The following is a 23,998-nucleotide window of genomic DNA, read 5'->3' on the forward strand; positions in this document are numbered from 1 at the left end:
ACGTCTGGTCAGATACAGATAAAAAGGCACATTGGGACCTCAGGTGATGTCCTGTACCTGCAGTGATGGAAAGCAGTTTATTTACTTAAATACTGTACAATTTCAAAATACTTTCTTAATTTCATACTTTCACTTCACAACATTTCAGAGCGACATACTGTGCTTTTTTACTCCTCTACATTATCTGACAGCTGTATGTGATGATCTTTAATGATATTTAATATAAACTACATAATAGAAGTTGAAATCAGAACCACCACGACACATAGAAACATCCACAACACTGTCAAGTCTCATTTTGTGCACGAGTACTTTTACTTTGATACTTTAACTACATTTTCCTACCAATACGTCAGTACCTGCAGGACGTTTTCTTGCGAGTATTTTACAGTGTGGTGTTGCTATTTTTATTGAGGCAAAAGGTCTGAACACTTCTTCCACCACTGCCTCTGTGTGCTCTGTCTGTCCAGGTGTATTCACACTTCAGGTAGGCAGGTATCCCGACTATACCTGCCTGATATCATCAGATATACTGACGTGGTCAACTCTAGTGACATTTTGAAATGAGGACTTCTTGTTTGCAGCCCCTGGTGTCACAGGTATGAAGAGTAGCTCTGGTTCAGTGACGCTCATCTTACTTCACATCTTCTCTGGGAGGTCAGCGGACCCTTTGGATGTCTGGACTCTGCTGCAGCTGCACAGATTTTGTATTTACCAGATTGTTTTTTCATTTAGCACTTTGATCACTTTATGTGATGAGTTCTATGTCGTCATATCTGCTCAGACACTTTGGATCAATCGCCTGAACTCCAGCAGACAAACTGATTGGAAGCCAAGTCTTAAGTGTGTACACTAAGCCTCTGAGGATTACGTTTAAAGCCGCGGGTGTAGGGTTTATAGGATCTGAACATTTCTGACTTGTGTGACGCCAAGTGGCACAATCATTAAAAAACACTGGATCGAAAAGCAGTTCAAGAAAATACTGCATGAAGTGTGTAGAAAAATCTGTTTTAATAACAAAATAAATGCACATCTGAAACAGACACAACAAAGAAAAATTCAATGATTCAAATCAATTTTCCTCCATATTGTTTTAGGATTCTGTACATGATCAAAAGGAAAACACAACACTGCAGAAACATTTGAGTTAATTAAATACTTTAAACATTAGTCTAAATATCTGGAGAGTGTGCATGTTTTCAGTTGATATTTCTGGGTTTAACAGCCTTATTTATCAGCTGATAATTTGGCAACATATCCTCACAATAAATAAATAAATGAACCTAAAACTCTTCACATAAACGAACATTTATCAACAGAAATGTCCATTTGTGTTTTAGCCTGTTCTGTTGCCCACATCAACTAATGCTAAGACTTTTACTGTGTGAACAGAGATATTCACAAGATGCACAATATGATGGTGTTACCTTTACCACAACTCTGCAGAGACAAGTATATGTACACGACAAATATATGTGTCTATGGTCGAAAGCAAAGTTTGTGTAAACTAAAATCATCTAAATAATAAAAAGCCTAATTATAATAACCAATTATATCACATAAAAAGAGTGTTCTGATTTTTGTTGATAATGTAAAGTTGACTGTCATTTATATATTTATCTATTTATTATTAATTGATAATTTTTTTTTTCACAAAATCCACTCTGGGCATCAGTCCTACACTAAAAACACAATAATAGTGAATGTGAGGGGGCTAGGGTTAGTAATTGGCTGTACTGCATTTAACATCAAATGTTCTCTGTGATACTCTGTGTCTTTCCACAGATAGAGACATTAGCTTGATGCTAAACGGACCACAGGCGTCCAGCAGGGACCTTTGGACCAGCCGGCAGAATCACAGCAGAACTGCAGCCGTGAAAACGTGCACTGAGCTCGAGCTCCAGCTAACGAGCGAACACCTGAGAGGTGTGCAGACGGCACCTCTGTGTCAGCCTCAAACGAAAGCCCGCGGGCGGTGAACCCACACACGGGGAGATCACGGGAACCTCCCGCAGTTCTGGATGACCCAACCGGTGGCGTTGACGTCCAGCTTCAGCAGGTTCATGACCCATTCATCCTTCTGAGCTCCCTCCATGAACTCCGACAAGGTAATCTGACCTGCGGGCCACAAAAACACAATCCACACGGTCAATACTGCATTTAACAAACATTCAAAGAAGAACGGCAGTGAAATCATGTTGATCAGAACTCGTGCAGCACATCTATCCACATGAATCACCATATTAATGTGGCCACCATGTCCGTGTATGTGTCTTACCTGAGGCCACGTGACTTCCTGAAGTGTTAACTTGTGAACTATTTATGACCAGCGCTTTGTTTCTAATCAGTGCAGATTTATTCTTTATTTTCAAGCACAGTACATGTTGGTTTGTAGGATACTTCAAATGTGGTGCTTCTCTTCCTGTGCAGAGGTGAAGAGCTACACACAGGGACTATAAATCCATTAAATACACCACAGAGACACAGAACACACGTCACAAATAAGGGACAATTCAAGGGACCACAACAACAGAATGTCAAGTGAACAGTTATGAAACAGAAGGATGTAGATTGTTTGTGTGAAGATCAGGTGATGATGATGATCACAGAACACACTTCAAAAGTTACTCAGCTGTTATCCGGTTTAAGAAAACGGCAGATGTGATGACATCATGAGTGATGTTAACGTTCGATGACATCCTGTCATTGGTTGTGTATGTGTGTGTTCTGGTGTCTGTAAATGTGCTTTAAAAGGTTAATGCTGGACAGTATTCGCTGATGTTATGGACCATTTATGTTATCTATTTAGAGACGAATGCAGGCAGATCATCGGCTGTTCATCATGCTCTACAGCAGAGGTCAAACTCAACTGCTCAGTGGGCCAAAATTAAAAACTGGGACAAAGTCGCAGCCCAGATTTCACATGTATTGAAAAAAAGCATGTTTTCCCTTCTTTCTAGATATATGATGAACCTTTTCATATGGGAGCAAACTTTTATTACTTCAACACTGAATCTGGAACAAGCAAAGATTAACACTATAAAAACCAGAGAAATCAAATTTCACATAAAGGACACATCAGTGGCATTCATTTCCTAAATAAAAATAATACTGTGGCTCTTTCTCCATCTGAAGCCTTTTCAGTTCATTTTCAGTGGAATCATTTTTTCAAAGGCCAACAACAACAAAAATAATAATAACAATGGTGATAATTTCCCTTAATGAAAATCCAACAATTCACGTCTGTGGCCTGTAGTAGTGAGGAAAAGTGCATGAAGAAAACATTCATTAAAGCTCAGTTTGCTCCATTTGGAGGTTGGTTGGTGCGCTTTCTCTGCAAACGGATTACTGAGCACTTCAAATCTACATTTCTGAACTTCAAAGTTGGTAAACTCTGCGCTGAGTCTGCTCAGTTTTTCAGCAAACTCTGCATTTGAGAAATCTTTTCTATGGCTTTTGTGGTGTGTCTGGTTTCCTCGCAGCATCTGAGTCTCCCACAGACACAACGTGGTTTTAAAAGCCCTCACTGCAGTGTACAGGTCAGCATTCTGGGATCTGTAGCGTTAGCGATGCAGGCGCTACCAGCGGGCCAGCTCAGATAGAAATTTGAAATTATCTCGCGGGCCATATTTGGCCCGGGGGCCAGAGTTTGCCATCAATGCTCCACAGGTTCTGGTTGAAGTTTTGGGTGTAATCTTGTCCACTGAAGTGATAAATAATGACTGAATGAAAATGTGTGTTTAACATAAACTAGATCCTTTTGTTGTGGTTGAGTTGAAAGACCGGGTCAGATTCTCTCTCCATCTTAAAAGGCTCCTCACATGTCACATGTGTAACAGGGTCAATTATACAGCAGTGTAACAGAGTCATACACCATATAATTTTAGTTATAATTACACAAATTCTGTCACTAGTTTTAACCTTACCTGACATGTTAGGCCTCCAGAGTCAATGTGGAACGTCTGAGACTTTGAGTCTGTGTACCCCTACGTTTGTTTTTGTGGGTCCCCCTCTATAAAATATGCCTCCCGCCTTCACCTCTCCCCTTTTGTTTCTGTACTTCGTGGGAGAGGTATGCAGCACATTATTCTCGCTTACTCGCTAGCTAAAACTTTGCTGTAGCATGCTAACACATTCCTGTGTTCTTTGATTTGTGTAGGGGCTCACGTATATTGATGATTGACCGGAGGATCTTTTTATTTCACTTTTATTGTCAGAAATAAATGGCGAGCACCTCCAAATGCATCCAGGTCTGGTTCTCTGCATAACACAACGCACACGACGATAATCCACCGGTTACACATGTACATTAAAGAGACATTGATCACTGGAATCGTTCCTTGATCCCTTCTTAATGTGCCCACAGTGTACGAGGCGGCGGACAAACTCGACCTTGTTCCGTTCATTCTGAAATCCGGCTGAAGCTTCAAAATGAGGCTTCAGCAGTTTGAGTTACACAAATCGAATCTGTATGTTGAATTAGACTGTGTGTCCTTGCTGAGCTGCAGTGGACATTAAAAAATCTGTGGGAGGTCCACTTTGGGTTTGACTAACCGTGACTGTGGATTCTCACACCTGTCGCTCCGGAGTCGTGTTCGGATACTTGGCCAGGAGGATCAATGACAGTGATTAATGGCTCATGTGACGATTGAATTAGACTTTAGGAAAATATGAACTGACACTGAACATCACACGTTGGCCCCGTTCACTGAGGGACGCTGCGTTCCGACTCACTTACCGTCGTTATTCTGGTCGACCAGCTCAAAGATTCTGTCGCAGATCTGGGACGGCGTCATGCTGACGTCGCTCGTCTGGAGCTTGATTTTGTGAATAATCTGTGTGAGATACATGAAGAGAGTCTGTGATGAAGTGTTCATTATACCCTTCACCTCTGCACAACATGCAGTGTGTACATGCCATTGATGCCTGCGGCACAAATCTGGTCTGAGAGTCGACAGTTGTCAGAATAAAAATGGAGGAAACACTTCGTGACATCATCATGAGGGACGATTATGTAATAAAAAATCCAAAGCAAAAAGGAACAACAAGCAAATGAATGAAAATGAAAACCAAATGAATCAACAGCAATGACAAAAAGTACACAGATTATATCGAAGTACTGAGTGAAACATTTGATAAACTCAGAAATAAATAAAATAAATAAAATAAATAAAATAAATAAAATGAAAATGGACAAAGTTCCAAAGTTCCTCATTAACGATCCTGTGGTCAGAGATTCCTGTTTAGAGAGGTGCTGCTAATCCATTCTGTCTTTCTTTCAACTCTAAAAACATGTTAAATGTGTGTCGTCTGATGGAAACTCATTCATATTTTAATTCTTCTGTACAGAACAGAACAGTGCCTTGAATTTGGCCAAAGTTATACCCATTAAAACTGTATTTCCTATAAGTAATTCTGATGTTAGCTCTTCTGTGTCAGTTCACAGTGAGTTCTGCAGCTCTGTTCTGGTCTTTGGACAGTCATCCAAATGAGTGACGTTTGAACGATGTGAGAAATCCATTGTTGTGGTTTATCTTTTAAGTGGCAGACATCACAGAGTTTGGTCTCCTTGACGTAAAGTTAAACTTGTGCTGAGGAGTTTAACTGTGGTTTAAATTTAAACCTAAAATCTGGTCAGAATACTTGTTGTTTTTGATAGATTAAGAAATATTTCTCCATGACAACGGACCGATTCCTCCTCTAAGACACTGGACAATTCCCCAAACTGCTGGTAAATACAGTGTTGTATCATCTGCATACAAAATCATTGCTAAAGAGTTTGCTACCTTATGTAGGTAAGGCTCTGCTATGGAGCAACAAAATGTGTTATATTTTAGAGAATAAGACATTTTGTTTTGAGATTATTGTTGGAGATATGTTATCTGTAGGGCAAACCAGGCCGTGTGTACAGTGGGCTAATTTTACGTCTCTGAATTTAGAGGCTTACGGTTAAGTACACCAAAGATGTTCACTTCAAGAATAGCCTCCACAGAGACCATCCACTCCTCATCTAATACCCTGTCAACCTACAGTACATGACCCCCCCAGCCCTGAGCCTTGTCACCGGGCCAGTAATCTTATCTGTCTTTACAGGATCTGTGTTATGAAACCTGCTAGATTTTACAATTCAGCTCAATATATCCCAACCACGATGTTTACTCCTAGCACACTGTATGAATTACAAAAACAATCCACAGAAAAGTTTTCATAAACAGCTGATCTCTCACCCTAATGAGCCGTTTCACTTCCTGTCTGTCCAGCTTGCCGTTACCGTCCTTGTCGTACATCTTGAAGGACCACTTGAGTCTGTCTTCAAGATTCCCCCGTAAAATCAAGTTAAGCGCCGCTACATACTCCAGGAAATCCAGTGTGTTATCCTACAAGCAAATAATGCGAATAATGAGTTGCATTGACAATAGAACTTAAAATCTGGTTCCATAATGAGAAATTGGTGTGTTTTTTACCCGATTTGTGTCGAAGGAGTGGAATATTGTCTCGATGTAGAGGGACTCCTCTGCAGAGCTGCTCTGTACCCCGAAGATCCTCTTGAACTCGTGCAGGTGCAGGGCACCGCTCGGGCACTCCTTCATGAACATGATGCACAGCTCCTGGATCTGTGCCGGATCCATCTCCTCGTTGTGGCTCCCCTCTTGTCCCATGGCCCTTTGATTACTGCAATAAAGCGAGTCCCGATGACTGTTCGCTTGAGTGAAAGTCTGGCTTCTGACAGTCGTCAGGACACGAAGGCATCTGCTCACACGCTCAGTCGCAGTGAAGAGCTTTGCGGTTTCCAGTCCAGCCCCTCAGAGCAGGCTGCAGGCCGCTAAGAGGTCAATCTGATTAACTCGTTAATCACTTGATTTTTAGCCAATGAGATGTTCTCTAAGCGGGTCTGAAAATCTGCCAATATTGTTGTTGCCAAGCACCAGAACCAGTGATTAATGTGGTGTCTAATTAATGACTGGTCGACTCTGTCACTGTCACATTTTGGACATTTATAATCCAATAATACAGTTTTTAACATGTGAATGATCACTGACACCTCCACATTCCCAGTTTCATTGTTCATATTGTTTATTTCCTCATAATTCTCTGTATATATTTTTTATTTTATATTTTTGCTACCACTTAACTTACACTGTGAGAAAATTGAAGTCCCAGCGGGTCCAGATAAGATTTTAGGTGAGAAGTAGAATTGGATTAAGTCTAGGGTCAGGGTCAGGTTTAGGGTTCAGTTAAGGCTAAGGTCATGGTTAGCCATTCACTTGAGGTAAGGGTCTAGGAAATGCATTATGTCAATGGAGTGTCATTTTTCCTGACTGGTAATGAAGGGAACAAACATCCCAAACACCTGTGGCCTTTCTAAACACTTGTTGGAGATTAACAGGAAAATATAAAGCGACATATTTCTTTTCAGAACTTCTTAAACTCCATTTTAAAGACTTGAGATTTGACCTCACAGTTTATATTTTTTTTACGTCATCAGCTCTGTTTGGACTGCCTGCCATTGATCTGAATTTAATTTTACAATTAGGTCATTAACACAGACAATTAATGTGATAAACATCAGATATTCCTCTGATTTACTCAGATTTGCATTTGTGTCTGTCTTTGTCATTGACACCTGTCGGACAGGTGTGAAATATCCCCATTCTGACACCACAGGTCTCCCTCTGAGCCTCTTTGTCTCTGATTACCTGAGTGGAGACAGGTGTGCTGGAGCAGAGCCTCTCCGGCTGCATCCTAACCTGGAATCAAGACTTCTGCAAAGACTCAGCTCTGCCTCAGTCAGTCATGAAGTTCCAGACACTCCTGCACTTATTTATCAGTTTTATTTTATTTCCTCTTGTTCTCCCCTCCCCTCAGAACCATCTGCTCTGCTTGGCTCCCGTCTCGATCCCAGACCTCAGACCTCTGATCAGCTTCTGCTGGATCCTCTCTGGTCTCTGTTCGGCTCAGCCCCCGCTCATACTGCTCATCCCATTTGCCCTGTGACTAAATTCTTCTAATCTCACACCTGTCTCTGTGTCTGCACCTGGGTTTACCAGTTTAGCCCTGTAACAGATTCTATGCTGTTAAAGCAAGCTTTGAGCACCAACTGATAATGACGGTTTCTGCTCTGAAACAGATTCTCCGATTGGTTTCCAAATCTACAGATAGAAGTTGGTGTAAAACTACATTTTCTGCTGCAGGCTCTTCTGACAGTTTGGGAAAAGCTCAACCCTCCAGTCCAGATCTGTTCGGGACAATAACTGGCTGTTTGGTCCCTTTTTTCCAGACCTTCACAGATTTATAGTGGAATATCCACCATGTAAAAAATATAACTGAAACAATGAAGGTCTGGAAACTAGTTTTTGGCCCTGAGCTTTAGAGGTGTGAGTACCCCAACAAATCTACAATTAATCAAATTAGCAAAAAACAAGTGACACCCGGTGGACCTGAGGTATTTGATGGTCCTGGAGAAGCTGACCATCCAGCCTGGACCCAGCACAGATCAATGACTTCTGTTATTTTATATTTGGACTCTACCAGGTCTTGTTTTCTAAAAGTTTTTTATTTAATTCTCTAAGGAAACAAATTCAAATAGACTGTATGTTGTCAATCATTCCTACAATCATGGCAACCTGATTTTCATTGAAACTGGATGTTGCAGGCAGCAGAACGTTCTCCACGGAGTCTCCAGACTCTTCACGTCTGTCACATGTGCTCAGTGTGAACCTGCTTTCCTCTGTGAAGAGCACAGGGCGCCAGTGGCAAATTTGCCAATCTTGGTGTTCTCTGGGAAATGCCAAACGTCCTGCACGGTGTTGGGCTGTTAGCACCACCCCCACCTGTTGACGTCAGGCCCTCATACCACCCTCATGGAGTCTGTTTCTGCCCGTCTGAGCAGACACGTGTACATTTGTGGCCTGCTGGAGGTCATTTTGCAGGGCTCTGGCAGTGCTCCTCCTCTTCCTCCTTGCACAAAGGCAGAGGTAGCGGTCCTGCTGCTGGGTTGTTGCCCTCCTACGGCCTCCTCCACGTCTCCTGATGTACTGGCCTGTCTCCTGGTAGCGCCTCCATGCTCTGGGTACTATGCTGACAGACACAGCAAACCTTCTTGCCACAGCTCGCATTGATGTGCCGTCCTGGATGAGCTGCACTACCTGAGCCACTTGTGTGGGTTGTAGACTCCGTCTCATGCTACCACTAGCGCGAAAGCACCACCAGCATTCAAAAGTGACCAAAACATCAGCCAGAAAGCACAGGAACCGAGAAGTGGTCTGTGGTCACCATCTGCAGAACAACTCTTTATTGGGGGTGTCTTGCTAATTGCCTATAATTTCCATCTGTTGTCTTTTCCTTTTGTGCAACAGCATGTGAAACTGATTGTCCATCAGTGTTGCTTCCTAAGTGGACTGTTTGATTCCACAGAAGTGTGATTGACTTGGAGTTACATTGTGTTCCCTTTATTTTTTTGAACAGTGAACCTCAAACAGGCTCAACATTCTGGCTGAGTCAGATAAACCTCCAGTAAACTCCCGTCCTGATGTCCTCAGTGCTACAACTCTGTGATGTACAAATCTTCTAAATAACCTCAAACATATGTTACTCATGTTATGTATTCAGTGACATATTTGAATATATCTGTGAAAAGCTAAAAGAGGTAAAAATGACTTGTTAATCACTTGATTTTTAGCCAATGAGATGTTCTCTAAGCGGGTCTGAAAATCTGCCAATATTGTTGTTGCCAAGCACCAGAACCAGTGATTAATGTGGTGTCTAATTAATTAATGGTCGACTCTGTCACTGTCACATTTTGGACATTTATAATCCAATAATACACAGTTTTTAACATGTGATTGATCACTGACACCTCCACATGGCCAGTTTCATTGTTTATATTGTTTATTTCCTCATAATTCTCTCTATATATTATTTATTTTATATTTTATATTTTTGCTACCACTTAACTTACACTGTGAGACAATTGAAGTCCCAGCGGGTCCAGATAAGATTTTAGGTGAGAAGTAGAATTGGATTAAGTTTAGGGTCAGGGTATTTGAACATATCTGTGAAAAGCTAAAATATCAATACCAATAACCAACAAATACCGATCATATTGTTCTGGCTGATGATAAATAAATATCCTCTTCTTTAATTACAATTAAAAAAAACACACACAAGAACGTCAGGGGGCTGAGGAAAATAACTTTTATATAAACCAGCATCATTATTAATTATTACGCTACAGGTGACAGTTATAATATAGTGAGATAGTGAGGTACATTTTCTGAATTATGATTTCACATTTATTTTATAGCAAAAATAAAATAAAATATATTCATTAAAATAGCACCTATAAAAATAAAAGAATACAGTAAAATCTCTCTACTGGCTTTGATTATGGCAGGTCTGGTTTAAAGAGGGGCTCCATATAACCCTGATACTGCAGAGATCTGTCCCACAGGGGCTGCCACACCTCCGGCTTCCAACCTCCCTCCTCATCCTCAGCACGCTGTGGCATCACATCTGTCCAGGACCAGGGTGGGAGACCCCCCCCCCGACAGGTCTAGACGATTCCAAACTGAGCCAGGTCGCTCAGCTCCATGTCGCCGAACGCCTCCCAGGGGCAGACCACCGCAGAGTCTGCAGGACAGGGAAACCAAAACCTGAGTCCAAACATCTCAACGCGGAACACTTCAGACTAAACATGAAGCCCAGCCTCACCTCCGAGACCCTCCATCCCCGGGACGTCGTTATCGAACCTTTTAGGAGAAACACACAGAAACAGAAGTGAACACGGAGTGATTGTTGGAGTCGTTGGACGAGTTGCACCGCGGATGTTAGTCTCACCCCTTCTGTCCGGCTTTGGGAGCCTTGCTCTTGAACTGCCTCGTCTCCTTCTGCTTGAACTTGGGGGGGGCGGCCTTGGAGCCTTCGGTTGCTGCTGCATTCATCCTGAGATCTTCATTTTAATCAGAAAGAAAGAAAAATGCTTTTTACTCATCACGACTGCAGGAGATGGATGAGCTGATGCCCCCCAACAAAACATATTTCCATGTGCTCCAGTGACTCACACTTAACCCTCTCAAGTTTTCAGCTTCTTTCTTTATGTAATTCTATTCATGACCCGCCTTGATCTACGTGCTCTTCTGATCTGCTTACTCGTCAGAAACGCTCTCCATATTTGATGCTGCTAATCCTGTTTGTGTCAGAGGTCAGATCACTGCCACCAAACAAGATCTCATTGATCCATTTCATGTTCTGGGACGAAGGCGGATTAAGAATAAGGATTATAATCTATTTTTTAGAGGATAATATTCAACACAGGTGAACGTCCATAAACCTGCTCAGTGGATGAAAACTGGGTCAACAGTCAAAGAAGAATCTCCAGTTTAACACGGAAGACTAAACATCTCAAATACACCATTCACTTATATATATATATATATATATATATATATATATATATATATATATATATATATATATATTTATATATAGTTTCCAGAATTTCCAGAGTTTCATATTTCATTAATATTTCATGTAATAAATCATGTTGTCATTTCTCATCTATCCATTTGTGCACTAAGACAAATGACTAAAACATATTCTGAATACCACGTTACTATAAAAAACAACTGAAAGTCATCATGAAAGATCAGGAGGTGAGCTCACTGCTCGACATCTCTCAGAAAAATGCACTTACTTGATTGGCTGGAGGACTGAAAGTCAAAGAAGACAAAAAGCAGCTGCGAGACAAAGATGGAGTCTTTCTTCTCACAGTCTCTCTCTTCTGTGTCATCCTCACACCATCAGTCTGCATTTATACACCATCTTAGCCACCTCCCACTTACTGCTTGTTGTGAAACATGGTGGTCATAAAACCTGGGGGGGGGGGGGGGGGGGGGGGCTGAGGGGTATTTTCAGTGTAGGCTTATATCTAAGCCTGATTGGTTGAGGTTAATCATATTAAAATATTGAGAGTCAAGTATCCAGCAGTGTTTTTTTCCTGCTGCGTTCCCTCCAGTCTTAAAATGATGACATTCAACAGGTGAGATTTCACCTCTCGCTTCACGGTAAATGTTGTCTGGGGGGGGTTTATTTATAACTGAAGCTCAAACGATAAAATAAATGACCTTCAGCTGATACACATGCTTATTAATTTGCTGCAGTGAAGCTTCAGGCTGCACGGGGCAACATGGTGAGAGGACAGAGGATTACAGGTCATAATCTCTGGCACTCTCAAGCAAAGTAGACCATGAGACCTTTGCATAACATGGAACATGGACTAAACTGTGTGAGGCTTTACAGCATCCCATTAACAGCATCAGAGGCTGAATGATGCAACCTTTGAATCTGCAGAGGCTTCATGAGGCGAACGTCTACGTGATCAAACAGCAGGTGATGTAAACAGACAGAAAAGGCTCCAGGTATAATTCATCAGAGATCACATGACACAGAAAATAACAGCCACCGCCTCAAAATGACCCTGCAAGCAGAGAAAAACACATAATTAATTTAAAAATAGCACAATGCACATTTTTAAAACACGGTGAGACAAAATATGCACAATCTTCTAACTGTTCAATACAAAAATAAATATTATTATTATATATTATATATATTCTGTAGGAGATATGTGATAGATAGAAGAAACATATACGGCAGAATTTGGCACAAAAATCTTCCACACTGATTTTTTTAACTTAATAACTTAAAAGTTAATAATATGTAAACATTACACAATGTGAAAACTGTTGCAGCCAACACGTCTGGACTCAGCTGAGCAGGCTTAACCAGAAGGTGTCTCTAAATACGTCCACCTCAGCACAGGCGTTAAATATGAGTGGATTATATACGAGACTTAGCGGCACATAAATGGTGGGAATGAAGACGGAGAACTTTGACTCTCTTCCAGGTTGACGAACTCTGTTTTCATATTTTTCTGTATCGTATCAAACAGTGATTAAACTCTGCATCAAACTGATTTGTTCCTGAATTAAAATCTGAATGAGTGAATTAGCGCTGATGCTTTCACGATGCTGCAGGAATCAAGTCGAGTTTTGTCTGATTCTGACAGATTTTATCATTTGTTTGATAAAAAATTGAATTTCAGGAGACCTTTAAAGAGGAGAGCTTTAAATTTATTGCCTCAATAATCAGTTAGTGTTCATGAAGAAGACTCTTCCTCCTCGTGTCTCCGGCCTTTTTGTGCCTTTTCGTGTTGTGTTTAATCTCTTTATCTTAAAGCCTCGATGTGTTTCAGACGAACTGCTCGTCTGCTCGTCAAACAGCGTCTGAAAACCATTTTTCTGCTGCGTCCAACAGTTTTTGTATTTTTCCACAACAGTCATGGAGGAAACATTCGGAGCCGCAGAGACAAACAGACACGAACAGAATCCAAAATAAAGCTTTTGTTTGTTCTGGATCAGTTTTTCTCCAGATCTTTGACTGCTGTTTGAATAACTTCAATTTGTTAGTTCGCCTTGTTAAGATACTGGTTTTCATTGGCTCTGTCCTCGTCCCCTGCAGACTCTGCGGTGGTCTGTCCCTGGGAAGCGTTGGGTGACATGGAGCTCAGTGATCTGGATCAGTTTAGCATCATTTAGACCTGTTAGACCGTCTACCTACAGAATCGCATCTTTATAACCTCCTGATGCGACATCCCAACATGAATCTGTTTCTATAATAAATTATTGTTCATTATATTATATGTGTTGTATGTTGGCTTTAGTATCTTACAGTCATTAATGTCTTCTTACAATAGAGAATTGAGGATGATTGAGGAAGTGAAATGAGTCCTTGAAAGCCCCGATGATACTTAGTCGTCACTCAGTCTGCTTTTTGTTTCAACTATAAAGATCCAGACATCCTCTAAACGGTTCAACCCAGCTCCTGTTCAAATAAAAGCAGAATCGGCGAACTCCTACTTCAATTTCCACTATTAATTACTCTTGTATATAATGTACACATCTATAGTTTAGTTTTATTTTTTTTTATTGTCTTTTCTTGATGTCTGTAACTATTTAATGTCCCTGGCATGGGATTAATAAAGTTTTATCTTTTATCTCTTATCTTATCTTATAAAATTGAGAGAGATAGAACCCTGATTCCAGAAGCTGTGACACCGTGCAAAACATAAATAAAGCAGAATGTGATCACCTGCTGATCCTTTCTGACAGAAACTCACCTGAAAACAGCACAAAGTCAAGATATTTACTGTCTGAGCTTCATTGATTTTTGTAAATATCTGCTGATTCTGAATCTGATGCAGCAACACGTTTCAAACACGTTGTGACAGGAGCAGCTAAAGACTGGGAAAGATGTGGAACGCTCCAAAAACACCTGTTTGGATCATTCCACAGGTAAACAGGCTGATTGGTAACAGGTGAGAGTATCATGATTGAAAGGCTCAGTGGTTCACAGCGAGGATGGAGCGAGGGTCAACACTTTGTGAACACATGATTGGATAAAGAGATTAATACCTGGACTCAGGAACACTTCAGGAAACTGCTGTCAGGAAACAGTTTGATTGTTAATGATCGATTCTGGTTTTATTTGTTTTACAGACTTTGCTGGAATTGGGTTTAAGAGTTACTTGAGGTTTTTAAGTTGTAAATTAAAACAATATATATATTATTTAGTTAGGTGTAATATCAGTGTATCACCTTTTATTTGCATCATATCGAATGGGAACACTGGGAAGCATATGAACCGTGGATCAATAATTTCTTTATTGTCAATACAAATTAGAGACTGAAATAGTGGCGATTGTATAAAGAAAGGAGATTCAGACCAGAAAAATGTGACTAAAATGTACTTTATTATCACGTATAACCACAGAGTACACACCTCTACTCGATGTGATAGATAGATAGATAGATAGATAGATAGATAGATAGATAGATAGATAGATAGATTCACAATAACATATTTACAGGTGGAGGTGATCTACCCACTTTAAGTGAAAGATCCCCAGTTGTTTACTGATCATCCCTTTAATTAAACCCAAGCAGCGGTACAGTGCGTTACACTTTTACACACATGCTGGGCTACACAGAACAACAAGGCCACAACAGGGACTTCCTGTGATCTCATCAGGTGTAAATAAAGATAATAAAAAGGTCAGAGAGATGCTATTGCTTCCAGGTGGTGAGGTATACTGGCCCAGGACAGAGGAAGAGTCATTCTTGGGGGCTGCTGTCCAAGAGCTTCGTCCTCCACTTATCGAAGGGAGAGGAATAAATCCCTCTCCGTTCATCGGTCGTCCTTAAATGGAACCCATCCAGACTCGTCTCTGCACCCGAAGACGGGAGGAGAGCAAAAAAAAAAAAAAGCTGCTGGATTGCAGCCGCCAGGAATCAACTGTGTCCGTTTGGCACGAGGTCTAGACGATGCCAAACTGGGCCAGGTCGCTCAGCTCCATGTCGCCAAACGCCTCCCAGGGGCAGATGACCGCGGCATCTGCAGGAGAGAACCGCGGGTTAGAGGACGCTACCTTCATCGACTGCTTCAGAATGACACGTTTCTCGTCAATTATTGCTTTGATGGATAGTTACCTCCAAGGCCGTCCATCCCAGGGACATCATCGAATCTGAAAAGGACAGAGAGTGATGTTGAGACCTCCCATCTCCATTAAGACCCTTTGCTTCCTGTTCTGTAGACTCACCCCTTCTGTCCAGCTTTGGGAGCCTTGCTCTTGAACTGCCTGGTCTCCTTCTGCTTGAACTTGGGGGGGGCGGCCTTGGAGCCTCCAGGTGCTGCTGCTGCTGCGTTCATTTCTATGAAAGGTTTGGACATTAAGTGACGAAGATAGAAGAAAAAAGCAGAAAACATACTGAAATATGTCTAAGTTGTCCTTATGATGAGCCTTGTTTAGCTATTTCAGGCTGCAGTCCCCATCAGCTACAGCCTCCATCCTCAACTAATCCCCTAACCTAATCCCCTCGCCGGCTGTCTGATCTCACATGCTCCAATAATTGATCATAATTAGCTGGCAGTGTCTGTTATGACAGTAAGGTGAGCAGTAGATCTGCCATTTTTGAGGGCGTTGCAGGCAGCATTGGCTTCCTGGAGAACTGTTAGTTACTGTTCATAACACCTGGTCAAACCTCAGATGATCATTTTCACATTTCTCTTTGTGTACAGGTTAATTTAATAGGATACAACATGTTAATTAATGAGCTTTAGAGAAGTTGGTCGAGATGCTGATGCTGGCTGCATCATGGATAATCATCATCCTGTTCCAGCTCCATGCTGAACCTTTATAGCACCATCAGTTTGGAGTTTTTAAATAATAACTCAAAAATATCAAATAGAAATGAAACTACAAGATGAATCCAACTGTATAATATTTCTGGGAGTGTGAATATTTAATGTAATGTGCCAATGGAAACAATGTAAAGAACACCGTTCCTTTACATGTCATAGAGAACAACAGCCCTGATGATTCAGCACCGTATAGCAGCAGGATGCATCAGGTCAGATGTTCTGAAGATGAAAACGTACCAAAAAAGATGCTGATGCAGAGTCTCAGCTGTTTTTACCATCAAGACTTGATAAATCCTCTCCACAGATAAATTGTTGAGGAGTTATAAAGTGATATTTACTTTCTAATTTGTCATCATCTCTAATATAACAGCAAGATATAAAAAAAGTTAAACTGCATTTTAACATCTAACTATCATCGTATGATGCCTCCATTCAGTAACTACAGAGCTAAAAACAGATGAAAGGCTTTCGTAGAGGCTGTTTGGGCGTCTGAAATGTCCCTTCACGGAACACATTACAACCAGCTGCAGGCTACAGGTGCAGTCCGTGCTGCTGCGTGATGAGAGGCTCACCTGCGAGGTAGTTTTGTGGGAGTCCGGCTCGGCGAGGAGAGGCTGCCTGGAAGGTCTGAGCAAAGGAAGAACTGCAAAACAAAGAGAAGTTTCTCTTTCTTCTTGCAGTCTCTCTGTCCTGTGCACCGCCTCAGTCTTCAGGCCTTTTATACCTGCGCTGCTCATAGACAAAGCCCTTAATGAGGCTGACATGGAGTATTTTCAGGGATAATCTGATGATCATGAGAACAGCCCGTACATGTGGTGCAACATGTCCTGCAGGCATCAAGTCCATGTTTGTCCCGAGTCTTTTTCCAGACGTGGTGCATTCTGGGTCATCGTTCAGTCTTTTATATAAGTTTATTAACGAAGACTCCGATGACAGCAGAGGCGAAGAAAAACAAGGAGAAGCTGTGCACAGGACTTTGGATGGATAGGTATCAAGTTTGACACAAGGAAAGAACAATAAATTAGTTAATAATGCAGACGATGACACATTATATCTGATCTTATCTTGTCCTACGAAGAGAGTTTTAAAATGTCCCAATTTACCAACATGTTGTTTGAAGAAAGTAAAATTAATGAAACAGTCGCCAGCTAATAAACTGTATTTATGTCGTATATATCTGTTGCACAGATTAGATTAGATAACACGTTAGAAGGATTCAATCAATCAATCAATCAAAATTTATTTATATAGCACTTTACAACACTCAAGGTGACCAAAGTGCTTTCCAATTAAATGAATGAAGTTAAATGAAAACAAATTTAACAACCATAAAGAAAATGGTGAGATTTTTTTCCATCCACAAATGTTTTTCTTCCTCCGCTGAGGCCGACAACATCACTGACGGCGGTTTAGCTGGGATTACACCTGACGACGAGTTCTGAGGGAGCGATGTTCTCTCCAGCCCACGCACAGATCCCTGAACCGACCACAACACGTCTGTAACTGGACGTGGCAGCGGCGCAAACATGAGGCCACGTGATTTCTGGATGTGTGTCTCCTGTGCTGCTGTCCTCAGGGGTCCAGGTCAGGGCTGAGGTTAGGTTGTGGTTAACTGGCTGTGGTTTGGACCAATGAAGGGAAGCACAAACAGAAAACAACACCACCTTAAACCTCTTTGATGGCTACGTCTGAAAATGTGTCATGTCCTGCCAAGTCCCAAATACAGAAACCAAAAGAAAGAAATGTTTCTGGTGTATGATGGCGCTCCCTATCTGCACATAATTCATCTGAATATCTGGAACCTTGTTGAGCGATCAGGTGCTGATGTCAGCGTCCGGACAGTTAGCTGGTCAGCAGCAGCCTGTTTAACAACACAAACACATGTTAGAAGCTGGCGTGGTCCTTCCTCTTCAACACCACGACACACATGTGTGCCTGCAGGTCGGTAAGTCTGCGTATGTTGACCCTCGTTCACCTGCTGGTGCTCGGCCATTCAGCAAAGATTCCCAGCTAGAATCAAACTGGGTGAATGTGCTCCTCACCTTAACCATTAGACCACCAAGGCTAGAAGAGATGAATCATTCAGGTTCTCTCTCTCTAGCTCCATCTTCTCATTATTGATTTCAGATTTTCAGTAAACAATAAATCTTTGGGTTTTGAACTGGAACTAATTTGAAAATGTCACCTCGGCCTTTAGAAAACTGATATTTTTCACAAATGTTTCTGAGATTTTATGTACCATTAATTGAGAAAATAGCCGAAAGAGCTGAAACATTTAGTGAATTAAATACCTGTCGGGTTTTTTGACTGGTCGGACAATTTCAGGGGCTGAGTGTGTGATGTGTGTACCTCTGAAGTACAGACAGAGTCTGTACTCATGTGCACATGCCTGTACCTGAAGGAAACATGCTGGTCAGGCTTCAGCTGAGTGTGTGCAGGAAGCTTTGGCGCCCTCTGATGGAGCAAAGAATAACAGCTTCATGGGAGCTTGAACAGAAACAGGGACCACATGCAGTGTTTCCAAAAACAACAGGCAGCATCAGAATGAGCCGAAAAAGGTTTTCATGAGCATCGAATCACAATAAAGACTTTATGTGACAAGTTCAAGGAGGAAATATTGACAATCGGCAAAAATAATAATCTGTTTTTATCAGTAATATTGACATTTATTTTAAAGACATTTTTTATTTTTACAGAAAATCTGGCAGCGATTGGCTTATCACACACACACACACACACACACTCACACACACACACACACTCACACACACACACACACACACACACACTCACACACACACACACACTCACACACACACACACACTCACGCACTCACGCACACACACACACACACACACACACACACACACACACACACGCACTCACACACACACACACACACACACACAGAGTCTGGACGGGCTTTAGAGTATTTAGAGGACATTTTTACTTCTGGTCCGTGTCGTCCTGCAGCAGAAACAGAGAAAATTCCAGCGTCAGAAATCTGTCACTTTCATTATTTCTGATGTTTGTTGGAGTTTTGTTTTCATTAAAGGACTTTACACATTTCAGGGGGAAATACTGGACTTTTTACTTTTTACTCTGTATCTATGTGACAGTTGGAATAACTTCACATTAAATATGGGACAACTTTTAAAACCTGTTTGAGATCTGAATCACTGTCAGATCTGTGCACATTTACTAAAACACGACAGCAGGACTTTAACTTGAAACTCAGTATCTGAACTTCTACAGCTGAACGATCCGATGACGTACGCTGACTCGGCTGCTCCTAGTCCATTATACCAGCGTTGTTGAGGTAAACGTCAGTGACGGGCAGGGACCTGGTCTGGTCTGCATGTGGACTGCTGGTCTGCTGGATAAACTGCTGCAGCTTACACTGTCTCAGCTCCTTATTCAACTCCTCAGTCATGTCTGATCTGTCCTACGGGATGCAGAGAATATTAGATTGCCAACAGCGCCAACTTCAGGCTGAACACATTAGTCCTCCCATCCTCTCTTCATGTCCTCAGTGCTGGAAACCGACATGAGTTCTGGTGTGACTGAGCCATTAGAAAGATCATGAGATGGTGGAGGAGTTATACCTGTAGCCTGTCCTCTGCAGCCTGAAGCTCCCTCTGCGTCTCTGACAATGTTGCGTCCAGTTCTTGTCCCTGCTGCAGGCGGTGGTCGAGCTCCAGTTTCAGGTACTTCAGGACCTCGTCTGGCTGCCAAGTGTCCGTCTGAGAGCTTTGTCTCTGGGCTCTGAGTTTCAGGTCCTGCTCTAGATGTGCAGAACGGGCTTGGAGCACCTTCATCTGATAGCTGTGATCCTCTATTGATGTGTGTATCTGGTGTAGACGTCGCTGCAGATCTGTTGATAATGGTGTTGAGAACTGTTAGAGAAGGACGTTGGTCACCTAAAATGTAGAAAATGGAAGCAGATGTGAGCACGTACCTTGTTCTCTGTCCATCTCTGCCTGCAGCTGTTCCTCCCAGTGCTCTCTGTGCATCAGCTGAGCCTCGTTCTGTCTCAGCCGCTGCTCCAGTTCCTCCAGTTCCTCTGCGTGGACGGTCGTACTGGGAGCTGTGGAAGACGACCTCTTCTGCTCCCACACCTCTGACTCTCTCTCCAGAGCTTGGAGCTGAATCTCCAGGTCTTGTAACCTCCTCTGTTTCTGCAGAATCTGCCTGAACACCTCCTCTTTGGAGGAGGAAGAGGGGAGTGACTTCACAGCGGGGACAGGGTCTAGGAAAGAGACAGGGGAAGCTCGAGGCTCTGGGGAGGCTCGGGGCGATGGAGACCAGGCCCTGCTTGGTTTAGTCCTCCTGGGAACTGTTGAGGGACCCAGATTGAAGGTCAGAGCCTTCTGCGGCTCCCTGCGTTTGAGGGGTTCTGGTTCTGATGGTCTGGGGAGTGGGAACCGTCTCTCCTGAGTGGGTGTGTCTGGACCACCGCTGAGGCTGGGGCCGATCCTCCTCAGAACGAAATGGACCTCTGCAGCCAGCTGTCCCAGCTGAGCCAGCTGATGAAGAGGACAGTCGTCAGCAACAAGCTGTCTCTCAGTCCCTCGTAGCTTCAAGATAAGAACGTAACGACCAGTCTGACCTGTGCAAAATACACACGTACGAAGGATTAATGTTAAGGATTATTAAGGATAAATAGCAGCGTGTTATCTTACAAATAACAAACAGCTGAATGTAGTATGAATGTAGCCTAGAGAGGGCTGCATTTTACAGTAGTCTTATGTTTGGAAGTGCTGCAGGGGTGCCAGTGGTATCATGTTTAAAAAGGCTGCTGGAACACTTTGTGCACAGGTGTGTTGCAGAGTAACAGTAGTAAAATGCTTGAAGTCACCGGAGCGTGCAGTGTTCAGAGATCCAGGTTTTCAGAGATGGCTGAAAAGAAAATGATTAGAATGGAGGTGTATCTGAATGCGAGCGTGCTCAGCAGATCTCACAGTCAGTCATCGGTCATTCAGATCTTTCGTGTTGGTTGTGGACAGTTTGACCTGAGGGTGGTGTTACAGGAAAATGCGTCTTACCGATTGCTTGTGCGAGAGCTATGACGACGTCCTGGCAGGAAGTGTTCAGTGATAGGCCGCACACCACTCTGACCACGCCGTCCACCCACACCTTCAGCTCCATCGCTCACCTTCAGAACCACCAGTCACCTGCAGACACATCGGTAAACTGAGTCAATGAATTTAACTGTGGACCGAGAGAAAAACTTAAAAACCCAAAATCAACACCATCACTTGTTGAGCTGTTGTGACATTTTACACCCTGAGACGACATCAATGTCTCGTCTCTCTGCACCTTTTTGCCAAAGTTGCAAATCAATGAGACTGAGAAGCAGCAGGAAATGATTTTTGCATCAGCATGATGAGGTGCATCGAACAGAAGTGGAACACAAAGAGCTCAGGTGTCAACAGTCCAGATTTACTCTGGTACACATGAAAACTGTACTAATACTATGAAAAACATGTACTCAAAATATCAAAAGTAAAAACACGTTTGATGCAAAATATCACAGCTGTCAAATATGTGGTGGAGTAGAATTATTGAGTTGCATAAAATGGAATCAATTCAGTAAAGTAAAGCCTTTGTACCTCTGCTGGTTTGTCACATATTTAATTCACTGGACGAGCAGCTACAGTCGCAGTCGTTCCAGCCAGGGCACAAAAAGTACATACAGTAAGTATAAATCTCATAATCTAACATTATAATGGACTGCACTCACACTGTGTATTTGAGTTTAATGTGTGTTGAATAACTTTTGTCTCTTTAACAGCTCAGCCGGAAGAACCAAGACCTCACCACAATAATTAACATGTGAAAAAGGATTAAATTACTAAAATGGTCATGATTAACATACATACACACACATTTCCTAAGGGAACATGTTGTATTATAGTTAATAATTACTCAATCAATAACTTATCAAGAACTGTGGCAGATCAAATTCTATTGTTTTATTTGAATAATTACTGAATAACTGAGTCCGTCCTCTGAACTGAAGAGGAATGAAAACTGAACTGTTGACAGGTAACCTGCTTTCATTCCAGGTTGCAGTGATTTACATACAGATCATTTTCAGGTTCCACTCGCAGCATACAGACTTCAAGTATTCCTGCATTCAAACTGGACCTGCATTAAACACACAGCCTTTCTTCCTTCAGTCAGTTTCTGTGTGAGTTCTTCACACAAAGGCAAACGTTAGAATAAGAAAACAGTCATTAGAGAGGTGATTGATCATTACTGCCTCTCTGTTTCTGTTTGTTTACTTGATTTCTTCATTGCATTGACTCCATTGATACGGCAGCCCCCCATTAAAACTGCTCCAGACAGTCAGTCCTTCCAGTGTTTTTAATTAATAAATTATAGAAGGATTATTGATGAAGACCTATATAAATAACTAATTACAAATAATCAATATATAAGTAGTTCCTGTTGATGGTTTAAGCTATATATATATATACATATTAAATAGATGAATAAATCTATATTATCTTCATTGAGCAGTAAAGATGATGATGGTGATATTTTTATTACAGTCTCTTAAGGAGGTAAATCTCTCTTTGTGTATTTAACCTTGTGCTGCTGCAGCCTCGATGTTAATGAAGTTCAATATGTTTTTTAGTCCAAAATAATGATATCGCACAGTGACTTACAGAATGACGTGAGACTGCCATCATATTCACTCAGACTCACAAATGAACACTTTCCTGCCTCAAACATGAGCAGAACGCTGCAGCTCAGCAGGAAAGTCTGAGCTGCGCGCAGGTGGCAGGTGTTTGCCGGGAGGTGAAGGACTGTGTGTGAGTGCTCGTCCGGTGTTTGCAGGAGATGTTTCGCAGGTTTGCTGAAGGCAGGAATGTGGCAGAACATGCTGACATTCCTGCAGGACTCAGACTCCACCCACACATACCTCCTCTCTCTGTTTACTCACGCCGCTTTCAGTATCACCATCATTCACAAAATAATCAACAGGAGCCTTAAAAGCATAGAAAATATAACTACAAATAAATATTTTCTTATTAATGCTGATAATCATCAATTTCAGGATCTTTGAAAGTATTGAAGACTTGAAACTGGTCACATTGTTCCTCATTTTCCTGACAGAAAAAAGCTTTTGTAGCCTTCAGAAGAACGTTTCCTCCTCTTGGATGAAAAAAACTTCTCTCAAATGAAAAATAATAAAAGGAAAAAATATCAGCCGACTCAGTTTCTTCTTCTGCTCGATTATTTTTAAGCATTTTTCGGTGTGATAAACCAACAGAATTCTATTCATCACAACTAAATGCTGATCCTCAGCTTGTTTCCTTTGCTTGATTTTATCTGCACCCTCTCCTGGTTTGTATCTGCTTCGCTTGAGCCAATCACAAAACATCTTTAACCTGATAAAGTATTCAGACAGTCAAGCAAATGATGCATCATTTACAATATATCTATTACAACTGAAGACAAATGAACATAAAGATGTTTGAGTTTAACGAGTCGACTGCTGCTCACATCAGAAACACAAATGAGCGTCTTTAGAGGTCAAAGAGGAATTTCAGTACACTCACCTGTTAATTCAAGCTGCTCTCAGTTTCATTGGCGGCCAGTGATCTTTCTCACTGCTGTGTGTTCGGGCTGGTGGGCGGCTGTGACCAAACGCTCACCTACAAACACACTTCAGCCAGGAGGAGGAAGAGGAGGAGGAGGAGGAGGAGTGAAGCTGTGGAATGCAGCCTT

The 23,998-nt window shown here is 41.9% G+C and overlaps 4 protein-coding genes across 5 annotated transcripts; all 4 read right to left on the reverse strand.

Moving 5' to 3' along the window:
• Window positions 1-1,942: 1,942 nt before the first annotated feature.
• On the reverse strand, window positions 1,943-6,659 carry LOC121617058 (guanylyl cyclase-activating protein 2-like). The gene is made up of 4 exons (XM_041952103.1): window positions 6,465-6,659; window positions 6,228-6,377; window positions 4,739-4,835; window positions 1,943-2,118 (listed from the first exon to the last, which is right to left on the reverse strand). The coding sequence occupies exons 1-4, from the start codon at window positions 6,657-6,659 to the stop codon at window positions 1,997-1,999; spliced, it is 564 nt and encodes a 187-aa protein (XP_041808037.1). The 3' UTR covers window positions 1,943-1,996.
• A 3,893-nt stretch (window positions 6,660-10,552) lies between these two features.
• On the reverse strand, window positions 10,553-10,940 carry LOC121608939 (retinal cone rhodopsin-sensitive cGMP 3',5'-cyclic phosphodiesterase subunit gamma-like). Its single transcript, XM_041940386.1, has 3 exons — window positions 10,837-10,940; window positions 10,711-10,748; window positions 10,553-10,629 (listed from the first exon to the last, which is right to left on the reverse strand). The coding sequence occupies exons 1-3, from the start codon at window positions 10,938-10,940 to the stop codon at window positions 10,553-10,555; spliced, it is 219 nt and encodes a 72-aa protein (XP_041796320.1).
• A 3,856-nt stretch (window positions 10,941-14,796) lies between these two features.
• On the reverse strand, window positions 14,797-16,957 carry LOC121617585 (retinal cone rhodopsin-sensitive cGMP 3',5'-cyclic phosphodiesterase subunit gamma-like). The gene is made up of 4 exons (XM_041952812.1): window positions 16,830-16,957; window positions 15,656-15,767; window positions 15,546-15,580; window positions 14,797-15,450 (listed from the first exon to the last, which is right to left on the reverse strand). The coding sequence occupies exons 2-4, from the start codon at window positions 15,763-15,765 to the stop codon at window positions 15,374-15,376; spliced, it is 222 nt and encodes a 73-aa protein (XP_041808746.1). The 5' UTR covers window positions 15,766-15,767; window positions 16,830-16,957; the 3' UTR covers window positions 14,797-15,373.
• Window positions 16,958-19,061: 2,104 nt separating this feature from the next.
• On the reverse strand, window positions 19,062-23,943 carry LOC121616189 (ras association domain-containing protein 8-like). 2 transcript variants are annotated; one of them, XM_041950995.1, is made up of 6 exons: window positions 23,830-23,943; window positions 21,304-21,432; window positions 20,217-20,867; window positions 19,864-20,132; window positions 19,535-19,703; window positions 19,062-19,225 (listed from the first exon to the last, which is right to left on the reverse strand). In XM_041950995.1, the coding sequence occupies exons 2-5, from the start codon at window positions 21,404-21,406 to the stop codon at window positions 19,551-19,553; spliced, it is 1,176 nt and encodes a 391-aa protein (XP_041806929.1). In that variant the 5' UTR covers window positions 21,407-21,432; window positions 23,830-23,943; the 3' UTR covers window positions 19,062-19,225; window positions 19,535-19,550. The 2 variants fall into 2 exon arrangements, with proteins under 2 accessions (XP_041806929.1, XP_041806853.1); XM_041950919.1 differs by having other exon boundaries at window positions 19,062-19,703.
• Between the last annotated feature and the right edge of the window lie 55 nt (window positions 23,944-23,998).

The sequence above is a fragment of the Chelmon rostratus genome, chromosome 1 (assembly GCF_017976325.1).
Source record: "Chelmon rostratus isolate fCheRos1 chromosome 1, fCheRos1.pri, whole genome shotgun sequence".
Lineage (NCBI taxonomy): Eukaryota > Metazoa > Chordata > Actinopteri > Chaetodontiformes > Chaetodontidae > Chelmon > Chelmon rostratus.